The 23,286-nt window shown below is 38.3% G+C and overlaps 1 protein-coding gene across 1 annotated transcript; it reads left to right on the forward strand.

Annotated features, from left to right (window-relative positions):
* Positions 1 to 5,887: 5,887 nt before the first annotated feature.
* LOC127644566 (neuronal acetylcholine receptor subunit alpha-7-like) lies at positions 5,888 to 22,959 on the forward strand. The gene is made up of 10 exons (XM_052127797.1): positions 5,888 to 5,942; positions 10,490 to 10,629; positions 11,619 to 11,663; positions 11,859 to 11,968; positions 12,682 to 12,761; positions 15,439 to 15,606; positions 17,630 to 17,824; positions 20,847 to 20,933; positions 21,250 to 21,359; positions 22,423 to 22,959. Exons 1-10 carry the CDS (start codon positions 5,888 to 5,890, stop codon positions 22,957 to 22,959), a joined length of 1,527 nt encoding a protein of 508 aa, XP_051983757.1.
* The last annotated feature ends 327 nt before the right edge of the window (positions 22,960 to 23,286 follow it).

Below are 23,286 nucleotides of genomic sequence, written 5' to 3' on the forward strand. Positions count from 1 at the left end.
TGCGTCGGCCCACTGGGAAAATGCCCGTTGTGCCAGATTGCCAGTCCATCCCTGGTCTCAACCGAGAGGAGAATGTGATATTACCTCCACAACATGCCAACGTGAATTTGTCACACGAGGATCAGGTCAACCCGGCACTCTCCAAAGGCTTACATATTGATCTTTTTGGCACCAAAAGCGATCAAGTTACTTCAGAAGACATTAATTTAACTGCTGGAGTCGAATCGATGTCATTTATGCCAACATTCTGTTCTGTTTTGAGCTTCTAAAGTTTACTAGCCTTTTAAGGACCTACTGAATTATAAATACAATTTTGTTAAAGATGACTCAAATGCATAAATCTTATTTTTTTAGTGCATTATGTGAAAAGGTAATTAGTCCCGAACTCACAAAACATGCAATAATTTAAACAAACTGATACTCCTATTTTGCTTGTTTGTGATGCTTCACAGTAATGGGGCTCAGAGGAGTGCTGTGCTGCTCAATAGCCGCTTTGAAACACAACCAACTTTCTTTGCATTGCTTTAGGGGTTTAAAATGTTCAACACCTGTCATTGCATAAGCAATCTGAGAAAGTGTTTAGCAAGGAGTGTCATGACATGATACTCCAAAGGTAATCTCTCAACAGAATAAAACGTATTGCTCAGCCAGGCCAAATTAAATGAATTAATCTTTCATTTGTTTTATCATGCTACTGTCTCCCACTGTCACGAGTTTAATTCAAATTACGCCTGTTTGAACGAAATCGATCCGGCGAAGAAACATAATTTCAAACCTGACCATCAAGCAACCCCAAGCAATGCAATTACGTTCTGAATGCATTTGTTACATGTCCATAGGCTCTCTTAAACACAGTAATTGCATTGCCTGGCCGCTCTGGCCAAGTATTTAGAGCAATGCAATGAGTGCGTAGGGAGCTATTACAGTATACGGCTGCAAGTGATTGATGGGATATCAAAGTGACCCCAGCAGCAAATAAATGAGCCCTTTGTTCATGTGTCCAGAGCATGACATTCACCTGTGCAACTATGTCACAAAACACCATACTCTCACTGAAAATGCTTTTCAGTGCCAAATACACTCATATTATCTTTGCTCTTGCATAGAGAAATGTGCCATATCTATAGAAATTGACATATGGAGAGTATAGTTTTTCAATTATTTTGGGCTTATTTTGAATATTTTAATGATATAATATACAGACACAAGGTTGATTGTGTCAGCAACTGGGTGTTACAACAATGGGGGAAACTGTACCAACTCAAAAAATAAATAAAACTTGATTTAGTCATGGACAGTGGTTCCACATGTTTAAAATTACTTTTCTTAAATTAAAGCTGAAGCATGCAACTTTTTCTGTGTTAAAATACTTTCTTATACCCCAGCTTAATATGCAGACAACTCTAAGTAAGCCATTCATAGGTAAATTCATAGTTTTTTTGGGAAACTATAAGCACTCTCTTTCTGTGGCACTTTGAAAATTGCTCTGTTTGTTTTGAGCGACACGCTTAGACCCGCCCCAACCACATTTCTCAACCAATGGCGTGAGTCGAGGGCGGGACTATCTCTTTGTTTGACCAATGGCAGACAGGGGGAGTATTCAGAAAATTGTTTTGAAAACATTGTTCATTTTTGAATTTCCGTTTTGTTGCGCTAGTGGTGCAGAAATACTTCAGCTTTAAAATTACCAATTGTAATTTCAAATTAAATATTTTAAGAAGAGAGAACATAATGAATCAACCCAACTATATCTATATCTATATCTATATATATATATAAATATAACATGGCAAAATAACTCTTTTAGTGATATGCTAGCTATTGACAAGAAATATTAGCATGTTAAACACATGCCGATAGGAAGCACTACTGAGTGCAACTTGGTCACTATTCTATGGGAAGCACAGCAACTTGCAGAATACAATAAATGTATTGGTCCTCAAACTAGGCTCAAGCTCCACCCTTCACTATGATAATAACCCCTAAAACTACAACACTATAATGAAAGTCTTCTATATCTTAACAGAATAAATCATTAAAAACTAATAAGTATTCAACCCTTTATATTCATTTTGCACAAAGACATGCACATAAAATAACACTTAATTGTAACATTTACTCTCACTGTTGAGTCCCACAAGCTACAAATCCTCTGCCCAGTTTCAGTCAACCAAACAAAAATATGTGCCAATGCACATGGATCAAGTAAAGTGGACAAGACACTTTTTTTTTGTTGAATTAACTCAATTAATTTACATTCCCTTAGTTACATAAAACGTTTTAGCACTATGAACATGGGAGGATTGGGTAAAATGGACGATATGAAAAGTTAAAGTTATTTCTTGAGTGTACACTGGAATAGGTGATTGACATTGGAGACTGCATCACCAGATGAAAATTCCCAATTCTGGAAAATGTAAAACCAAAAACAAAAAAAAAACAAAAAAAAAGACTTAATTGAAGGGATCTGAGTCATAACTGGGGACCAGAATACTATGTAGATAGGCTAAATGGAGGCACTTTTTATTTGGTCCAGTAAGCAACCATCTAGCAACCACCTAGCAATGCCCTAGCAACCACCCAGGACACCCAAGCAACCACCTTGCAATGTGTCAGCAACCACCCAGAACATCCTAGCATCTGCCAATAATGGGTACAATCTGATGACGTAATCCATTACTATAATCGAACTCACCTTTTTGCCTTTTTACCTTACAAAAGTAGTGTAACATTATTTTGAATTAATTGAGCAGAAAAACAAAACTTTTCTCTGAGAAGTGTTTACAGAAGTAACTTAATAGTAACAAGTAATGTGATTACTTTTTTGTCAAAGTAATCCATCAAGTCATTTGACTTACCCAACACTGGCAACCGCATATCAACAGTGTAAACACTTTGAACATCTTATTATCTGCATAGCAACACCCTGGCAACCACCCAAAACATCCTGGTGAGTGCAAGCACCACTTGTGCACAAATGTAAAAATCTAGTAATCATTAATATTGGTTAAATATCATAATTATTATTATTAATAATTCATTGGTGAAGATAAAGCTCTTTTTTACGAGTCGCTCTGGATAAGAGTGTCTGATACTGTAAATGCCCTATTAAATAATAAATGAATATTACTGATTTTAAATGAGAGTAATGTTCTAATTATCAGAACCTGAAGAACCAACTCAGAAACCACGAGCTATTGCAAGACCTACGGCACATAAAATAGGCTTTCTCTCAGCGGTGTCATATCACATAAAATGACTGTATTGATCCAAGGCACCAGCTTGATCAGTGCTTAACAATTATTCAACAGCCCTTGCAGAGGTCATGAGAAATGTTCTCTCGTTCTCCATTTCCATTTGTGAAGAATGTCACAAATCAGCTGTAAGCTAGAGTCAAAAAGATTACATTACATGGTTGCATGCTCTCGATTGCATTATGATTAAAGTGGGGATGTCTGCTGAATGTTTCACGTGCTTTATTGGAATCATGAGCATAGTAGACCTATAAGATATTAAAGTGTGTCTGTGCATTGTGAACAGCTGATTCATTTGATCTGAGCCTTGACAAGGGACTGCAGGTAACAGAAGCAGATGCGCAGTGACACAGAACATGCAGATGCAAGACTCATCATGGGACTGTCTGTCAGAGAAAGAGAGCGAATCCTTGATTTTAGTCTCAGTTCTCTTTTCCAGCATTCTCTGGGTAGCCAATAAAAGCCCGTTTGCTTTGTGCAGATTTATTATGACTTTATATACTTCACTACTTTATGTCTTAGTGAAGAATTCTTGAATAGCCTTTGAAGTGCTGTCATCTCTCTTGCTCTCCTATTGGGAGTGTGTTTCTATGAGTGTGCATTATTCTTTTATTAATCCATGAATCCAAGATATTTCTGCAGGTGGGCTGCTCAAATGAGATGTGTGTTTGTGATGTGTTTGTGAACATATGCTTTGAAAGAAAGACAAAAGCAGCAAAAGAACAGAAATCAAAGGAGAGAGAGAGAGAGAGAGAGAGAGAGAGAGAGAGAGAGAGAGAGAGAGAGATATTCAGATTACAACAATCATGCCATGCTCCAAATCACTGAGATCTAATTTTTCCCCGTTCTGATGGTTGATGTGAACATTAACTGAAGCTCCTGATCCGTATCTGCATGATTTTATGCACTGCATTGCTGCCACACGATTGGCTGATTAGATAATCGCATGGATGATTGTTGGTGCCAGACGGTCTTTTTTTAGTATTTCTGTAACTGCTGATCTCCTGGGATTTTCACACACAACAGTTTCTAAAATTTACTCAGAATGGTGCCAAAAACCAAAAACATCCAGTGAGCGGCAGTTCTGTGGACGGAAATGCCTTGTTGATGAGAGAGGTCAACAGAGAATGGCCAGACTGGTTCGAACTCACAAAGTCTATGGTAACTCAGATAACCGCTCTGTACAATTGTGGTGAGAAGAATATCATCTCAGTATGCTGTTCTGAGATGCGGGTTGGCGCTGTTTTGGTGGCACGAAGGGGACCTACACAATATTAGGCAGGTTTTTTTTACGTTGTGGCTGATTGGTGTATACGGAAGCCCACACAAAAGTAATTTCCTAATTATGCCCTTGCAACAAGAAGTTAATTTAGGAGTAGTTTAGAAAGTGCACGATAATATTTACATATAGGTAGTCTTGGAAATATTGTTTGATACATTTTTTATAAAATGAATTGGTAACTCGTTACAGTTACATGTATATTTTAACATTACACATTTAATTAACACGAAAAATTAACAATATCTTTAGACCATTTTTCATCATAGTATATTTCAATTTCTACATAGACTAATAAAGTTTCAAATCAAAAATTAGTGATGTAACTTCATTAAGAACTAACATAAACTAACAATATTGTATGCATAACTTAACATTAACCAAAATATCCAAGATGAACAAATTTCTTGAAACCTAATTTGGAATGTAGTTACATGTGCATGTGTTAATATATATAACCTTAATGTAAAGTGTATAATAAACCCCAACAACAACACAAAACGATTTTAAAGTTAGCTATGAAGAGTAGATATGGGCCCATGTTACCCCAAATATTCATTATCCAGTAAAGTCAACAATGATCCCAGAGTAAAAGTAAAACTTCAATGCTTGACACCTTTCTGTAGCTACACAACATTGCCCTCTGCTGGAGAACATTGTATATGGATAGCTCGTTAAAAATTAAGTGTATCTATCAACAGATAGTTTAAAGTGTATAAAATCCCAAGATTAATTTAATGTAATAATTTCATTTTAAACCAGTGTAGGGTATATTAAATCCAAAGTTGAAGTTAATTTGAAGATTCTGAAGCAGTGAAATGACATTTATTAAAACTTCACTGTGTTATCTTCACAGTGCAATACCGCCCCCGCTGCCCCGGCCAACCTCCCGCTCCACTGTCCCCTCACTCGTGAACAAGACCCCGAGGTACTTGAACTCCTTCACTTGGGGCAATACCTCCTTCCCTACCTGGAGTACGCACAACATTACATTATGTAAGAAAATTAATTAGCATTGACTTTTTACAATGGCGAAAATATAATTCTTATTTTAAAACAGTGGGAAGTCCACAAAGTAACAAAATATAAATGTGTGTGTGTGTGTGTGTGTGTGTGTGTGTGTGTGTGTGTGTGTGTGTGTGTGTGTGTGTGTGTGTGTGTGTGTGTAGAGAGAGAGAGAGAGAGTCATTGCACTGTAATTTATAAACAGACTAAAGGGGGCGGGGCAGCACACCAGCTGTATGAGACTGTATTCTCTTCAGCTCGTGAGATGCTGTGAGCGTTTTAGCACACTGACTGAAGAATCACACTTTTCTGCTCATTTCTGCTATTGATTTTTATTTTTTATAGGAAGATGGGAATTTGGGAATATACACTTTATTTTGCCACCACAACTTGCTTATGGAGTGGTGAGTGAATAGCCTAATAGATGTTTGATTGTAAAATACTTGTGAGCTGCCTTGAATATCTGCCTGTTTTTATTAAAGTATTGATCTTAAGATATTAAAGTAAATTTGGGTACATCGTTTCATGCGTGCTTGGATCTATTTGAACTGCAGTTTTTGGACAGCAATTGCAATTGATGGTTTCGTTTCATTGCGTCCTGCCATTAAATGTGAGTCCAAAGTTGTAAATGTGTCCATATTTTACTGACACTTCCATTAAACATACCTGATTAGACCTGTTCATGTGAGTATAGGTATGGGCATCAATATATGCATTTTCAATATTGTCAATTTATGTAGCTTCTAAGACAAGATTTAAAAATGTACCAAAGACCATTAGGTGTGATAACACATTTTTAATAAGGAAATGTGGCCTTTTGTACAAAGAAGTCACAAATTGCATACATTTTATACAGTAAGTGACCTAGAATTAGTGCAGAGTCTTAAATATTTAACACCCAAAAATGACCATTCTCTCATCATTTACACACCCTCATGCCTCACATGTGACTTTCGTTCTTCTGCAGAACACAAACTAAGATTTTTTGACAAATGTTACAGCTCTGTTGGTCCTCACAATGCAATTGAATGGTGGCCAAAACTTTGAAGCTCCAAAAAGCATATAAAGGCAGCATAAAAGTAATCCATGAGTCTCCATTGGTTAAATCCAGGTCTTCAGAAGTGATATGATAGTTGTGGGTGAGAAACAGATCAATATGTAAGTCCTTTTTTTACTATAAATGTCCACGTCCACCAGTTCTCCTTAATGCGCTTCGCTTCTAAGAGTTCTTCTTTCGTGATGGGAGAAAGGTGCCTCGGGTTGTTCCTGGCAGGTACTCAGCCTTACAGGCTCCATATGGTTAAGATTAGGGTGGGGGCAGGTTTAGGGCATCTGCTGCCTTCCAGGAACAGACAGAGGCACCTTTGTACAATGGTCTTCTTTTGATGTTGGCGATTCACATTCTTAGTGCATGAGTAGTGAGGATAATTTAAAGAAAAATACAAATACTTAAATATTGATCTGTTTCTCACCCACACCTATGATTTTGATTCTGAAGACTTGGATTTAACCACTGGAGTCATGTGGATTACTTTTAGTGTTTTGTAGCTTTAAAGTTCTGACCTCTATCCACTGGCCACAAAAATAGCATTGTATGGACCTACAGAGCTGTGATATTTTTCTAAAATCCTTTGTTTGTGTTCAGCAGAAGAAGCAAAGTCATACACATCTGGGATGGCATGTAGGGGAGAAAAGTTTAGTTTTTGGTGAACTATACCTTTAAATTTAAATCCCAGATCTGTATGCTTTTAAATAGTGAATACAAATGTACACTGTGTGCCATCTTCATCCCAATCTTAGAGCATATAGAAAGTTTTAGTGAAATTGGCTGCATCTTTACTATACGATTTGCTTGTTGGGGCCCGTTTATCTTCCTTTATGTAATTACTTTGGCTTGTAGAATTAATAGACAGCCTTAGCCTGGGTTATTTACTCCTCCTAATAGTTCATTTATATTTCCCAGAAAGTAATTGACTGCACTTTTCATCTTATATGCATTAGTGTGCCACTTAGATTTAATATATGATTAAATGTCATGTCTCTAATATTGACAGGGGAATTCAGTTCTCTTATGTCTTTGTTTGACATGCATTAACAAAAGATGGCACTTTGAATGGGAATAGGATATCTAGAGGATGGCCTGGGTGGAATTAGATAGTGAATAATTATGATCTTAAGGGAATTGGATTAGAAAAAAGGAGCATGTTTAATTCAGCCAGATACGAAGGGTCAGTGATTGAACTTTGGAAAAGAGGCCATCTCAAAACTTTGTTTTATTTACTTACAATAATAACATAAAAGTTTTTGAAAAGATTAAAGTTAAGCATTTTAGTGTTACTGTGCAGCTGTAGCCTGTTACATTTTATCAACATGGAGTGAGAACATGTTCACCCCCCCAAATTAAAATTATGCCATCATTTACTCACCCAGATGTCGTTCCAAACTAGTATGCTTTTTTTTTTTTAAACATAAAATTCAATTGTTTCAATTGCCACTCTTTTCCATATATAATGTATAATACAAGTGAATGAGGACTGTGTTTATCATGCTCCGACATGTCAATAAAAAAAAAAAGAAGAAAAATAAAACGAAATAAAAATGGTCCATATGACTTGTGCTTTATATTCCAAGTCTTCTGAAGCCACACAACAGCTTTGTGTGCCAAAAAGACCAAAATGTAAGTCATTTCGTCTTTATGAGAGTTCATGAGAGAAGTAGCCATGTACAATTTATAAACAAACCATTCTTTTGAGTCGGATCTTTTCAGTGAATCGGTTAATTTAGTTCACAAAAATCTGCCTGAACTCACTGACTTAATGACCACATGTACAGTACATGCAATTAATAAAGTGTTTGCGTTCTGAAACGTCATGTAAACAAGAATGCTGATTTCCTGTAAATGTAAATGCATCAGCTGTGTTTTAACCAGTTTTTGAGGAGTGTGCACGTATGTGAACAGACCGGATAACAAACGTCATAGGATGGAGCCCAACAACATGTCAACAAAGTGAAAAGAATTCAACATTTCTGGAAGTACAGTGGGAAAATCACATAAACTATAAACTAATCGCATTTATACAAACAAATGTAAAATACCGACTATCCCTCACGATTGTGTATATGCTTGTCCACACTGGGGGAATCCCAGAGTTTTATGTAGGCGGGAAACCCAACTACTGTTGCAATTCAGCTGCAGGTCTCGATAGAAAGGGAAGAAAATAAACACATCAACAATTCTGGAATATCTTGAAATAAAGCAAAGCAACAGAGAGTAAAATAGCGACGTCTTCCTCGGATCCCATGTTTGTTATTAACACAAGCGTCCCAATTTGTGAAAATCACACAGTGAAAATGATGTTGCTGTGGAGAAAGCTGCATACTGACCGAGCCGCATGTATACGGGAGTAAAGGGAATGCAGCGAACACAGCTCATGCAAACCCATACGACGATTTCGAGCCTTAAGCAGCTTGATTGCAATAAACGTATTTCTGGTGTCAATGTAAACGTAGTAAGTGATACGGTTGCAGTGTTTAAAGGAATATCTCGGGTTCAATGCAAGTTAAGCTCAATCAACAGCATTTGTTGCATTATGTTGATTACCACAAAAATTTATTTCGACTCGTCCCTCCTTTTCTTAAAAAAAAAGCACAAATCTGGGTTACAGTGAGGCACTTACAATGGAAGTGAATGGGACCAATTTTTGGAGGGTTTAAACAGAAATGTGAAGCTAATAATTTTATAAAAGCACTTACATTCATTCTTCTGTTAAAACTCATGTATTATATGAGCTGTAAAGTAAAATCATGTTTACATGCATATTGTTCATGTCTTGTGGCTATACTTTTTAAACCGTGAGTATTTTAATGTTCAAAAATTGGCCCCCATTCACTTCCATTGTAAATGCCTCACTGTTACCCAGATATTTGCTGTTTTAAAAGAAGAAGAATGAGTCAAATTTATTTTTGTGGTAATCAACATTATGCCACAAATGCTGTCGATTGAGCTTCATTTGTATTGAACCTGGAACATTCCTTCAACAGGTTATCAGAGGAGAGGATTATCAGTGAATAATTACTTACAGTTCGGTCTATTCCTCATACAGTGCTATTTTATGTCTTCAGAAGACTTGAAATACTGCGCACAAGTCATATGGACCATTTTTATGATACTTTAATGATGCCATTTTAGTCATTTTAGAGCTTGACAGCACCAGCCATCATTCCCTTGCATTATATGTTGGGTTTTCAGAAATGTATCTGTTGTGTCCCACAAGAGGAAAAAAGTTTGGAACTACGTGAGAATGAGTAAATAATGACAAAAGTTTCATTTTTGTGTGAACTGTCCCTTTAAGTCAAATGGTTGAGACTGAGAGCAGGAAGCCAGACTTGCTGGTGGAGGTTTAATTGCTAAAACCCAGCAGAAAAGCTTTGGTGAGGGTTTCAGATCAATAGGTGTACGTCCAATTGAGCTGGAGCTGCTGCCTCTGCTGATTTGCAAGCATTTTCCTGAATATCCCATTCTTTTTCCAGTGAAACCTTCTCTGCTTGCAGTTTGCAGCCAACTAGTGAAAATCTGCAGCTCTATCTTAAAGGAATAGTTCACATTTAAAATGAAAATTACTCACCCCTGTGTTGTTTCAACCCCATTTGACTTCCTTTCTTTCATGGAACACAAAAAGAGATGTTAGGCAGAATGTTCAGTCTCAGTCACCATTCACTTTCATTGTATGGAAAAGAAAAATTTGCAATGAAAGTGAATGGTGACTGAGACTAACATTCTGCCAAAGATCTCCTTTTGCATTACACTGAAGAAAAAAAGTCAAATGAGTTTGGAATGACATGAGGGTGAGTAAGTGAAACCACAGTTTTTATTTTTTGAGTGAACTATCCCTTTAAAAGTGCATGCTGCTGTTCTGGATACCTAACATTCACACGGTTCTTTCTCTGAAAGTCTCACTCCAGGGAGAGCATCAGAGAAGACTCTACAGAGATCTGATGAAAGATTATAATTCACTGGAGAGACCCGTGTTTAATGACACTCACTCCCTCACTGTGTATTTCAGCTTCAGTCTCATGCAGATTATGGATGTGGTAAGTTGGTAAATTGGTAGTTTCAGCTGGGGCAGCTACTGAGCCAAGTCACCCTCATGTTGTGGAACACAAAAGGAGATTCTTGGCAGAATGTGTGCCTCAGTTATCATAACATTTATTGCATATGGAACTTTATAGTATCTTTTTTTCCATACAGTGAAAGTGAAGGGTTACTCAGGATAACATTCTGCATAACATCTTCTTTGATGTTCCACTGAAGAAAGAAAGTCATGCAGGTTTGGAACAACAAGAGGGTGAGTAAACGATGACCACATTTTAATTTCGGGGATTACACACTTCACTTTTGATAAACATAATCATGAAAAAACATTTCCTCACAAATTATTTATGATCGCCCTCCTGCCATCCCAGATGTGTATGACTTTCTTTCTTCTGCTGAACACAAATGAAGATTTTTAGAAGAATATTTCAGCTCTGTTGGTCCATACAATGCAAGTGAATGGTGACCAGATCTTTGAAGTTCCAAAGAGCAAATAAAGGCAGCATAAAAGTAATCAATACTACTTCAGTGGTTTAATCCATGACTTCTGAAATGATATGATAGGGGTGGGTGAGAACCAGATCAATATTTAAGTCTTTTTTCTATAACTTCTTCTCCATGCCCAGTTGGCGGGGATGTTCACGAAGAATGCAAATTTCCAAAAACAAAAGAAGACCGTGAAAGTTAATTTATTGGAGAAAAAAATGACTTAAATATTGATCTGTTATCTCACCCACATCTATCATATCACTTCAGAAGACATGGATTAAACCACTGGTGTCTTATGGATTACTTTTATGCTGCCTTTATGTGCTTTTTGGAGCTTCAAAGTTCTGGCCACCATTGACTTGCATTGTGTAGACCTCCAGAGCTGAAATATTCTTCTAAAAAATCTTTGAATTTTCATTTTTGGGTGAAATATCCCTTTAAGGCTGGCTCTGGAATGATTCCTTGTAAATAGTCCTTTAATATGTTTCTTCATCTACAGGATGAGAAGAATCAAGTACTTACAACCAACATTTGGTTACAGCTGGTAAGACAACAAATTTTACCAATTTGAAAACCAAAATTATAGGGAATGTTTTCCTCGGGAATATATATATATATAATATATGTGTGTGTGTTTGTGTGTGTGTGTGTGTGTGATGGTTGACTTTTGTGAATGAAGTGAAGGAAGTATAAACACTGTATGTATTTTGGACTAAATTATTATTTCACTTTATTTCAGAACTGGTATGATTACTATCTTCAGTGGAACACCTCTGCATATCCTGGCGTGACGAGTGTAAGATTCCCTGATAGTCAAATCTGGAAGCCTGACATCTTACTTTATAACAGGTTTGATAATTGCGGCCTTCATACATGTAATAATGTAGGTAATTATACTGTACTGAAACATCAGCTATAAATCACGGGCTTCTTACAAACACTGACACAGCTTTTCAAAACCCACAGGGGTGTTCAATGGGTGCGTAACTGAAGAAATTGTTAATGACATTATTGATGAAATTCTGTAGAAATGATTCAATTTCAATGGTCCGACAGTTCCTATATGCACTTGATGTAGCTTTTTAAGTCTGAACCCTGTGTTTTTGGAGGACTTCTGGAGAGATGGTAAACCGCCTGGAAGAAAGTGCTGGTAACTGACAGAATGGACCCTACGTTTGCACTGTGCCAAAAGGAAAACAAGGGTCTGACCTCATTTGTCTCTGGCTTAGAATAAAATACTAGGAAATTTAAAAAGGATTGAATTCATTATAGGGCAATTTTTTGCCTCTAAATGTTGAATTTCAGGGGCTTTTTTGTCACTTTCAGTGGCATTTTTGTCACAAACCCCCATTAGTTTTTGACCCTGATTAGAGCATTTACCTGAATAGGGGTCAAGAACATTTTTGTCTGAAATCTGGTGCTTGCTGCATAAATATAAGTGGTGCAACTGTACGGGTGACCTGTATTTACTTTGTCAAGTCTATTATTCAGAAGTATTTCTAAGTGTTCCCTTTAAGGTTATGTGTTCTCTAGTTAAAAACCTTTGTCTTTTTGTTTTGCAGTGCCGATGAAAGATTTGATGCCACCTTTCATACTAATGTGCTGGTGAACTCATCTGGTGCCTGCCAGTATCTACCACCAGGTACACTTTAGATAAGGTTTTGCTTCAAGGTGCAATACATGTCTTTTTTTTTTGTTACACCTAAAAATGACTAGGGCTGGTGTGACGCTCTTGTTCTACCCGCTCCGTACGGGACTCAAACCTAGGTCTCCGGCATGGGAGGCAGGTGCTCTAACAAGGAGGCTAAAGACTACAGCCTCTAGCATCAGTCGCTAGTGCACCTCTTGAGGTCAGGAGAGTGAGGTTTACACACTGCACAGCTATCTATCAGCTGGCTCCCGTTACACTCACCCCCCTAAACCTCACTCCCATCCGGGTCACGGCACCAATATGACGCTCTTGTTCTACCTGCTCCGTACGGGACCTGAACCTAGGTCTCTGGCATGGGAGGCGGGTGCTCTAACAAGGAGGCTAAAGGCTACAGCCTCTAGCGTCAGTCGCTAGTGCACCTCTTGGGGTCAGGAGAGTGAGGTTTACACACTGCACAGCTATCTACCAGCTGGCTCCCGTTACACATGTTCCACTTTTTAAAAACATACTGGAACAGAATTAGTTTTATGCCATTTTATTTTCAAGTTTTGCTATCTTTCATCATTCTTACACCAAAAGTTTGGGCACAGCAAAGTAATACAACAATCAATAGTCAACAGAGCTTTCTTTTGCGCTGTCCTCATTGGCTGCACACAAAAATATACAACATGAACAGTTGTGTGTGATTCACCAACTAATGACTCTAATGAACTGGTTCTTTGCCTGAATAATGGAACGAGTTATTGGGTTAAATCAGTCCAATGGCTTACTCACTGATTGGTCAGAGCAGATCTTGTCTTAATTGTACTTTAAAAAGAAAAACAATGTTATATATGCTAAGTAATGACCAACCGTTCTTCTTAAAACCATCATTACAGAACCGGAATTGTGAAGTGGATTCGGAATCAGAGTTGTTCAATTCCTTACGATTCCCATCCCTGCATGATTTACTTTATCTCAGTGAACCTCCTCAGCCTATTTAGGATGTGGGATAAATGTATCTTGGATGACAAATACATCTGTGAATAGGATATTTCTGCAATCGGATCCCAAAAACTTTTGTCCAATTTACACACAGAGAAATCTACTGTACCTAATATTCCAGTATTATCAATTGTGGCAGGGAGGAGGGCGGGGCCAGGTCGTGATGCTGCACACCGCCCCTAATCAGGCTAATCAAGCCCTCGAGAGGGATAAAGGTGACCGGAGGCGGCACTTCCAGAAAGAGAGAGAGAGAGAGAGAGAGAGAGAGAGAGAGAGAGAGAGAGAGAGAGAGAGAGAGAGAGTGTTACGGGCAGCTGCCCGACACCTGTGTGTGTTTGTCTTTTTGTTTAAGTTTATTATTAAATTATTATTTATACTGTTAAGCCGGTTCTCGCCTCCTCCTTTCCATTGAACTATGTTACATCAATTAATCACCTTCCTATTGTTGGTGCATGGAGAGTTTTTCACTGATATACTATTTATTAGTTAATGCTTGCCAGTGCAGCATTCACCTCCACTGCTTCATTGACTCTGCTCTACTCATTTCCTGCTGTGCAAAGCTGGTCCGGGCTCTATCCCGAGATAAACATTTGATTCATGAGTAGAGGTGCTTCTAGCACTGAGTTTGTGCTTCATTCTTTTTGTGGTGACATTGAAGAGATTGCTTTCTCTTGAGCATCCACAAAGCTTTGTCAGAAGTCTAGTTATGCTTTATGGCAAAAGAAAGAAATGAAACATAGAAGGAAGGTGATATAGTTCGACACGGCACCTTCTTTATGTATTTATGGCACATATAGACTCACATAGACTGAATCTCTACAGGTTCATTTTCATCACCATTTGAGTTTTATAATGGAATTTTATGCTCAAATATCTTATTTGATACATTTTACTCAAGGGAATTGTAATGTTTCTAGTTATTATTAAAGTGTGGTTATTATTGTGTATGTTGCTGGTATAGTTAACCCAAAATGGAAAATTCTCTCATCATTTACGCACCCTCATGCCATCCCAGATGTGAGTGACTTCTTCAGCAGAACACCAAAGAAGATTTTTAGAAGGATATCTCAGCTCTGTAGATCCATACAATGTAAGTGAATGGTGATTCACTTGCATTCAGACATCTGTAGCTCCAGAAATCAAATTAAGTAAAAATAAAAGTAATCCATATGACTCCAGTGTTTAAATCTATATCTTCCGAAGCGATATAGTGGGTGTGGGTGTGAAACATAACAATATTTAAGTCTTTGTGAGAGTGAAACTAAGCAGGCACCACATGTGACTTTCAGATGTGAAAGTGTAAATGGAGATTTAGAGTAAAATACGACTTTAATTTTGATATTTGTCTTCACCCACACCAATCATATCGCTTCTGAAGGAATAGATTTAAACACTGGAGTCATATGGATTACTTTTATGCGGCCTTTATGTGCTTTTTGGAGCTAAAAAGTTCTGGTCACCATTCACTTTCATTGTATGGAACTAAAGAGCTGAGATATTCTTCTAAACGTCTTTCTTTGGGTTCTACAGAACTCACATCTGGGATGGCATGAGGGTGAGTAAATGATGAGATAATTTTCATTTTTGGTGAAACTATCCCTTTAAATTTGTTTAATTATGTAACTTGTACTACCTTCCAACAGACATATGTTCCACACTAGTCAACTCACATTCATGTTCACAGGGATATTCAAAAGCACCTGCTACATCGATGTCCGATGGTTCCCTTTTGATCTTCAGAGGTGTGATTTGAAGTTTGGCTCCTGGACGTATGGAGGATGGTCTCTGGACCTGCAGATGATTGAGGCTGACATCACAGGGTACATCGCCAATGGAGAGTGGGACCTCGTTGGTAGGTGTTGCAAAGATATATTTGTGTTCTTATTTTCTATACAGTTTTATATTAAGTAAAGCGTACATTGTATGCAACATTTCTTCTCATACAAACTCAGAAGAAAGTTACCGTTTAGGGTACAACGGCCATCACTGGGGTGATACCATCAAGAGAAGGGTATCTTAACCTTGAGTTTAAATTCATAACTCATTCAGGGTACATACTGTATTTGTACCCTGAGGATCTATTGTGTACCTTTATAGGTATATTTGTATGTGGAATGAGGAACAAAACATAAACATGTACCTTTTTGTCTCCTTAAGGGTACAAATATGTAGCCGAAACAAGGGTACCACCCCAGCGGCTGCTTTTTTTCTGACAGTACACCAAGGCATGTAATAAACCTTCGCATTTTTTGAATGTAAATGTTTTTAAAGGTAAATAAATATTTATGAACATGTGGTAACAGAATGTATATGTAATTATAATGATTCTATCTACATGTTGCTATTTTTTTAAATCAAAATATTATGCTTTCACTGAAAATTCCGTTTTTTTGGTTAATTCTTTTATACAAATATAGGATTTGTTTTTGTCACTGAACTTTCTGTTCAAACCTGTTCTGCTGAGACATTGAAATAATGGTTTGATCTTTTCTTACATGTACAAAGAACAGTGAGCAATTTATTGAAGAAATACAGGAAAAAGGTGGGAAAAGGCCGAGGAGACAGATACAAATATGTAGATAGTTATAGTTTATATTACATTAAAAATAAATAGTTATTACAAATTAATTATGTAAATTATGTCAAAGTAAATAACAGAAATGTTTAATTGGAAAGAAAAAAACAACAACATCATAATACCTATAGTCATTTTTGCCATTATTTTTGAATTTTGAAATAGCATGTATGAGAAATTTAAACTAAAAAGACTTTGAATCTGAGTAAAGAATCAAGTATTTATACATAAGAACGCAAAATAATGGTTTAATCTTTCTGACATCATATAGGAGTGACATCATCAAAGTCATGTCCCCCTCACTTTTAGAAATAACTCATATTTTTAAAAACATAATAAAAAAAGAAATGTAAATAAATTCTTTAAAACTGTCGTATTGTGAAGAGAGGCTGATGAGAACACCCTGTCTACACCCTGGTGCATCCGTTGAGGCAATGCAATCTGGACTGGACTGGTTATCTGGCATACCGGGCATTTTCCCGGTGGGCCGACGCACTTTGGGTCCAATCAGGGGCGCACTGGCCATCGGGAGAACCGAGCGGGCTGGCGGGTCGGCCGCGAAATGGGCCGAATGGGCTGCAATAAACTAAAATGAGCTGCAGCGATATGCAGAATGGACCACAAAATGGCACCGTGGTATGCAGAAAAGGACAGCGAACCCCCCAGCCCCCCGCCCACCCCCCAACTTTTGGGCCAGTTGCTATGTAAAATCCTGGGCCGCTTTCTCTTCCCAGTCCAGCCCTGAACACAATGGCTTGAGGCTGTCTACATTGGTAGACAAAATGTATCACGGTCAGTAGTAGCACCAGCGCGTGCAGTGCAAAAATGGAACGGCACACCCGTTTTGTCTGGACGATGTGACCCGCCTCAACGGACACTTGCAGTGTAGACAGCATTATTGGTTATAATGGGTTCTATTGCTTTTGACACGACAGTTGCGTCCGGTGTAGACCGGGTGTTAAAATGTCCCCCCCTCAGATTTCAGATCGTTCCTACTCCCTGTATGAATATACAGTATATATTACATAACTGTAATATATGGTAAATGGTCTGCAATTATATATAGCTCCTTTTTTAACCTTAGCGGTTACCAAACCCACAGCTTTAGACTGTGACTCGTTCACCCATTCACACTCACACACATATACACCAATGACACCCTGCCATGCAAGGTGCTAGCCTGCCATTGGGAGCAACTTGGGTTCAGTGTCTTGCCCTAGGACACTTTGGCATATTGGGATATAGTATAGTATAGTATAGCGCATTCATTTTATAACACTGGCCATTAAATTATGTGCAGAGGTTCCGGGTCGGCGGAATGAGAGATTCTATGACTGTTGTAAGGAGCCATACCCAGATGTGACATTCACAGTTGTGATGCGACGACGGACGCTATATTATGGGTTGAATCTACTCATCCCCTGTGTGCTCATCTCTACGCTGGCACTGCTGGTATTTCTGCTGCCTGCTGACTCAGGCGAGAAGATCTCTCTTGGTGAGCCAAACACTTAAGGTCATTGTATCATTCTGAAACATCATTGTTAGATGTGATTTTGGAATAAAGTCATTTATTCAAATGTAAGTTCACCCTAACTTTAAAGGTGAAGTGTTTAATTTTTGTTCCACTATCCTGAACCAAATGGAAACTGTTCTACTAAATGGAATAGAGTGCAAAAGTTTGGTTCCGGAAGTAAAAATCCCATGAACTTTCTCCATAGGTGAATTGATTTTTAACGAAAAGGTATTAAACTTTAAAGACAGACCTACCGAGAGGCCTACGTATATCAACAGTATATGTTTCTATTGAAGCCATCAGTCTGCATCATTTTTAAGAAATCATGTTTAATAGCTGACTTTCTGCTGAATAACTACACTACCCATGATCCAGAATAGATAGATCCACCAATCAGAGAATCGCAGCCAGCAAAGTGCACCAAAAGAGCTCTGACGTAAATGAATCGGTCTCCCTACACTCTCAAACTACTTTGATATTTGCAAATATATATATATATATATATTGTTTCTATACATCAAATGATCAACTTAAATCAAAAGTTTTGTATTTATTTATTGTTACGTCATTCGCAATGCTTCATGGGATTGTAGTTCATTCCCTCATACACTTCTACTTGCATCTTTTTGAATGGTTTCCAAATACTTTTTTGCTTTAAATAAAAGTTTGTAACGTTGTGGTTCACCTCAGAGATGGTTTGTTTGGTTCATGGTTTGCAACTCTTTTATGAAGGATGTGAGTTTGGAAAAATACCTCCAGATGGCTGAAAAAGTGTGCGGGTGCTGTTGCACCTCTTTGCAAAAATAATGTCTGTTTTTAAACAGGTAGCCCTGTCCATAAACCATGCCATTGGTTGAGGCTATGTTGCTGTGTCGGGCTGTTCTCAATCAAACAGAGCAAAAGCCACCTTTTCAGTCTATGTATAGTTAACTAATATTCGTCTCTACACTTTAAGCTGGGACAGGACAAAAGTATTTTCACATCGAAAAAATGACACACATCAGTTTTAAAAGGGATCATAGTAGGAGCTAAGTTCTAACCTGACTCACTCTAGTTCTGCCATAACGGGACGTGCATAAATATCACGTTTGGCAATTTAGAAATCATACATTTAACACTCACGTCAGTGCACCCTTCCTTCCTTTTTGCTGACTGAGTAAACTAAAACATTTTAAATAGGCATCAATTATGTATTTCCCTTTGGCACAAAGAACCCAGGCACACAGTTTATGCAACATCATCCCTGTAAGCAATTTTTTTTCCCAGTTTGGAATGCCCAATGCTGAATGCGCTCCTTGTGGTGGCATTGTGGCTCGCCTCAATCCAGTGACGGAGGACAAATCTCAGTTGCCTCCGTGTCTGAGACCGTCAATTTGCGCATTTGATCATGTGGTTTGTTGAGCGCGTTTCCGGGGATACCTAGTGCGTGTGGAGGCTTCACACTATACTCCGCAGCATCCACGCACATCTTACCACACACAAACACACCCCACCAAAAGCGAGAGCCACATTATAGCGACCACGAGGAGGTTAACCCAACATGACTTCACCCACCCTAGCAACCGGGCCAATTGGTTGCTTAGGAAGCCTGGCTGGAGTCAATCAGCACGCCCTGGATTTGAACTTGTGACTCCAGGTGTGGTAGTCAGCGTCTTTACTTGCTGAGCTACCCATTCCCCCACCCTGTAAGCTATTTTAAATGGTGTAGAGTGAGATTTATGGTTTGCCAGAGATTGCTTCAGTGATTAATGCTGCCTGACAGCTCTGAATGCCCAATGCCTCTATTTCATCTGGTCTGCTGGATTTAGTAGATGCTTCCTGCCATAGTGAGCAAGAGAGCCGTTTGGAAGAAACTAAACCTGAAATCACAGCAGGGCACAATTTATTCTTTCCATTTTGTCATTCCTAAATGGTATTAGTGTGATGTGGCTGCCAGCGTTACGTTGGCTGATGTTGCTCTGTGAGGTTCAAGATCAATACTTTAATTACCAGGAATTAACTGATTATGTCTGATAGATTTAAATCTCATTTTAACAGTTACTGATTATTTTCACAAGGTATTGGGACAAAGTAAGGTTTTGACATTATGTCTTTCCTAAATTGTTTGCTATTTATTATCTATTTCTTAAAAACATATTTTATCATATTCACCATAGTGTGAAGTGTAAACAAGCTTGATCATGATCGCCAAGGAGACTTCTGATGTCAAGATTTATAGTGAAAGGATAGTTATATTTTGTTCTGCTCTCACGCATAAGCGATTAGATCGCTTCAGAAGACATTGATTAAACCACTGGAGTCGTATGGATTAATTTTATGCTGCCTTTATGTGCTTTTTGAGCTACAAGGTTTTGGTCACCATTCACTTGCATTGTGCGAAACTACATAGCTGCGAAATTCTTCAAAAATTCTTTGTTTGTGTTCTGCAGAAGAAAGAAAGTCACACACAAATAGGATGGCATGAGGGAATGTGGCAGGGCGGAGGGCGGGGCCGGGTCGTGATCCTACACACCCGGTCCCGTATTAGGCTAATCAAGCCTTCGAGAGGGATAAAGGTCGACTGCAGAGGATCGTGCGGGAGAGAGAGATCTCGGCGTGATTAGCCTAATACGGGACCGGGTGTGTAGGATCACGACCCGGCCCTCCGCCCTGCTACAGGGTGATTTAAATGATGGGAGACTTTTCATTTTTGGGTGAACTATTCCTTTAATTTTAATGAATATTATTCAGGGTGTGGTGATTTTTGTTAATTCATTTCTGCATAGACACATAAGTTTTGCCTTCTTAAAAGCAATGGAAATGTCCCGTCATTATTACCCATTAAAAATTAATTTTTTTTAATTATTACGTCATTAAAAAAAAAACTTTTGACTTATAGTTGCTCAGGTATAGCACTTGCTCTGGTCTCAACAATATCAATGCCTTTATTTCTTTTTTTCATATGTAAAATATTTCTTTCCATAGACTCTTGCAGAGAGTAACAATATTTTTTTATTATTGTCAGGTATCACTGTCCTGCTCTCATTGACAGTTTTTATGCTTCTGGTAGCAGAGATAATGCCAGCAACATCAGACTCTGTGCCTTTAATAGGTAAGTGCAACCTGTTATGATGTGCGATCGGCAGCAAATCATTACTTTTAATGATTCCTCAGAAATGATTCGCATATCCTGTGTTTGGGAGGAAAACCTTGAGCGACTTAATGTTTGACACAATCTAAATAATCTAACATTATTGAAGGCATTTTGATTAGCAGCCATAAAAAATTATTTTACTTCAAGAATGAATTCCAAAAAATCCTTGTGGATTCCTTTGGAACATTTAAGAGAGGTAACTCGTATAAATTGGTGAATCTTTTTTCTCTGCTATGTGAGAATGTTAATGTAACTCTCTCTTTCCTTTTATCAGCCCAGTATTTTGCCACCACCATGGTTATTGTTGGACTGTCAGTGATAGCAACAGTCTGGGTACTACAATACCACTACCATGATCCTGATGGAGGAAAAATGCCCAAATGGGTAAACATCCATCCGTCCGTCCGTCCGTCCGTCCGTCCGTCCGTCCGTCCGTCCGTCCGTCCGTCCGTCCGTCCGTCTGTGTTTCCTATCTATCTATCTATCTATCTAGGAACAATAGATAGGATGTCCGCCGTCCGTCCGTCTTTTCCATCTATCTGTCTGTCTGTCTGTCTGTCTATCTATCTGTCTGTCTGTCTGTCTGTCTGCGTTTCCTATCTATCTATCTATCTGTCTGTCTGTCTGTCTGTCTGTCTGTCTGTCTATCTATCTATCTATCTATCTGTCTGTCTGTCTGTCTGTCTGTCTGTCTGTCTAGGAACAATAGATAGGATGTCCGTCCATCCATCCATCTGTCTGTCTATATGTCTGTCTGTATTTTCTATCTATCTATCTATCTATCTATCTATCTATCTATCTATCTATCTATCTATCTATCTATCTGTCTGTCTATCTGTCTATCTATCTATCTATCTATCTATCTATCTATCTAGGAACAATAGATAGGACGTCCGTCCGTCCGTCTTTTCCATCCATCCATCTATCGGTCTATCTGTCTGTCTGTCTGTCTATCTATCTATCTATCTATCTATCTATCTATCTATCTAACTGTCTGTCTGTCTGTCTGCGTTTCCTATCTATCTATCTATCTATCTATCTATCTATCTATCTATCTATCTATCTATCTGTCTGTCTGTCTGTCTGTCTGTCTGTCTGTCTGTCTGTCTGTCTGTCTGTCTATATAAAATGTGCTTCATGTCATAAAAACATCTAAATCATCTGGTTTATTACAAATCAAAATAATTATTTTACATGACTAAATCAACCGGACTATAGCAGTTTACACCAACAAAAGTAATTTTAGGGGTTAGATCAAGTAGATTTTAAGATTACAATTGCATGTTACTATGTTTTACAGTCTATAAAATTATTATCTATTATCATTATTTACAGACAAACAGACGTTTTTATAACCAAACATCATTTTTGAAAGCTGCAGTATAATTGTTACTTCCAAATGAGCTTGGATGGGGGTGTTTATTTCATTAATTAATTTTCCTCTTAGACACGAGTGGTGCTGTTGAACTGGTGTGCGTGGTTCCTGCGAATGAAGAGGCCCGGTGAGGACCGAGTTCGCTCAGCTTGCCACAACACACAACCACGCAGCAGCCTCTCCAGCGTTGATCTGAACATTAGCACTAGAGTAGCTCCGTCCACCAATGGAAACTTGCTGTACATCGGTTTCCGTGGAATGGACGCTATTCACTACGCTGCTTCACCGGACTCAGGGGTCATCTGCAGTCGACTTGTTGGGACAGGTGAGGAGGACGTGCTTCTACCTGGGGCTCAGGCGCCCTCTGTAAGCAGCGGTCATGGAGATGGTGAACTGTCCAAAATCTTGGATGAGGTTCGGTACATTGCCAAACGCTTTCGGGACCAGGATGAGGAAGAGACTGTGTGTAATGAGTGGAAGTTTGCTGCATCTGTCATCGATCGTCTTTGTCTCATGGCTTTTTCCCTGTTCACCACCCTCTGCACTATTGGTATATTAATGTCAGCCCCCAACTTTGTAGAGGCCATATCCAAGGATTTCTTCAACTGAGGGGTTTGCAAGTCCTATATGTAGTTATTTTTTTTACAGTACTTCTCAGAGCCTCTGAGTGTAACAACATATTTCATTAATATATTACAGTAACTTAGTAAGTTAATATATATAAAACAGTAACGGTAAGTAATTGTTGTAGCGAGGCCACATTGAATTTTTACTTTGGAGTTATTGTGTATCAGTGGATGTAAATAGCAAATCTTTCTTTATCTACAACCACAATTCCCAACAATTTGGGACAGTATGAAAAATGCTAATTAAAACAAAAAGGAGTGATTTGTACATTATATTCACCCTTTGCTACACTGAAGCAGCACAACTACA

The sequence above is a fragment of the Xyrauchen texanus genome, chromosome 1 (assembly GCF_025860055.1).
Source record: "Xyrauchen texanus isolate HMW12.3.18 chromosome 1, RBS_HiC_50CHRs, whole genome shotgun sequence".
Taxonomy (NCBI): Eukaryota; Metazoa; Chordata; class Actinopteri; order Cypriniformes; family Catostomidae; genus Xyrauchen; species Xyrauchen texanus.

Coding starts and splice junctions, on each gene's coding strand:
- LOC127644566 (XM_052127797.1), top strand. CDS start 5,888: ATGGGAATTTGGGAATATACACTTTATTTTGCCACCACAACTTGCTTA. Junction 11,969..12,681: donor GACATCTTACTTTATAACAG/GTTTGATAATTG, acceptor TTTGTTTTGCAG/TGCCGATGAAAGATTTGATG. Junction 17,825..20,846: donor AGGCGAGAAGATCTCTCTTG/GTGAGCCAAACA, acceptor TATTATTGTCAG/GTATCACTGTCCTGCTCTCA.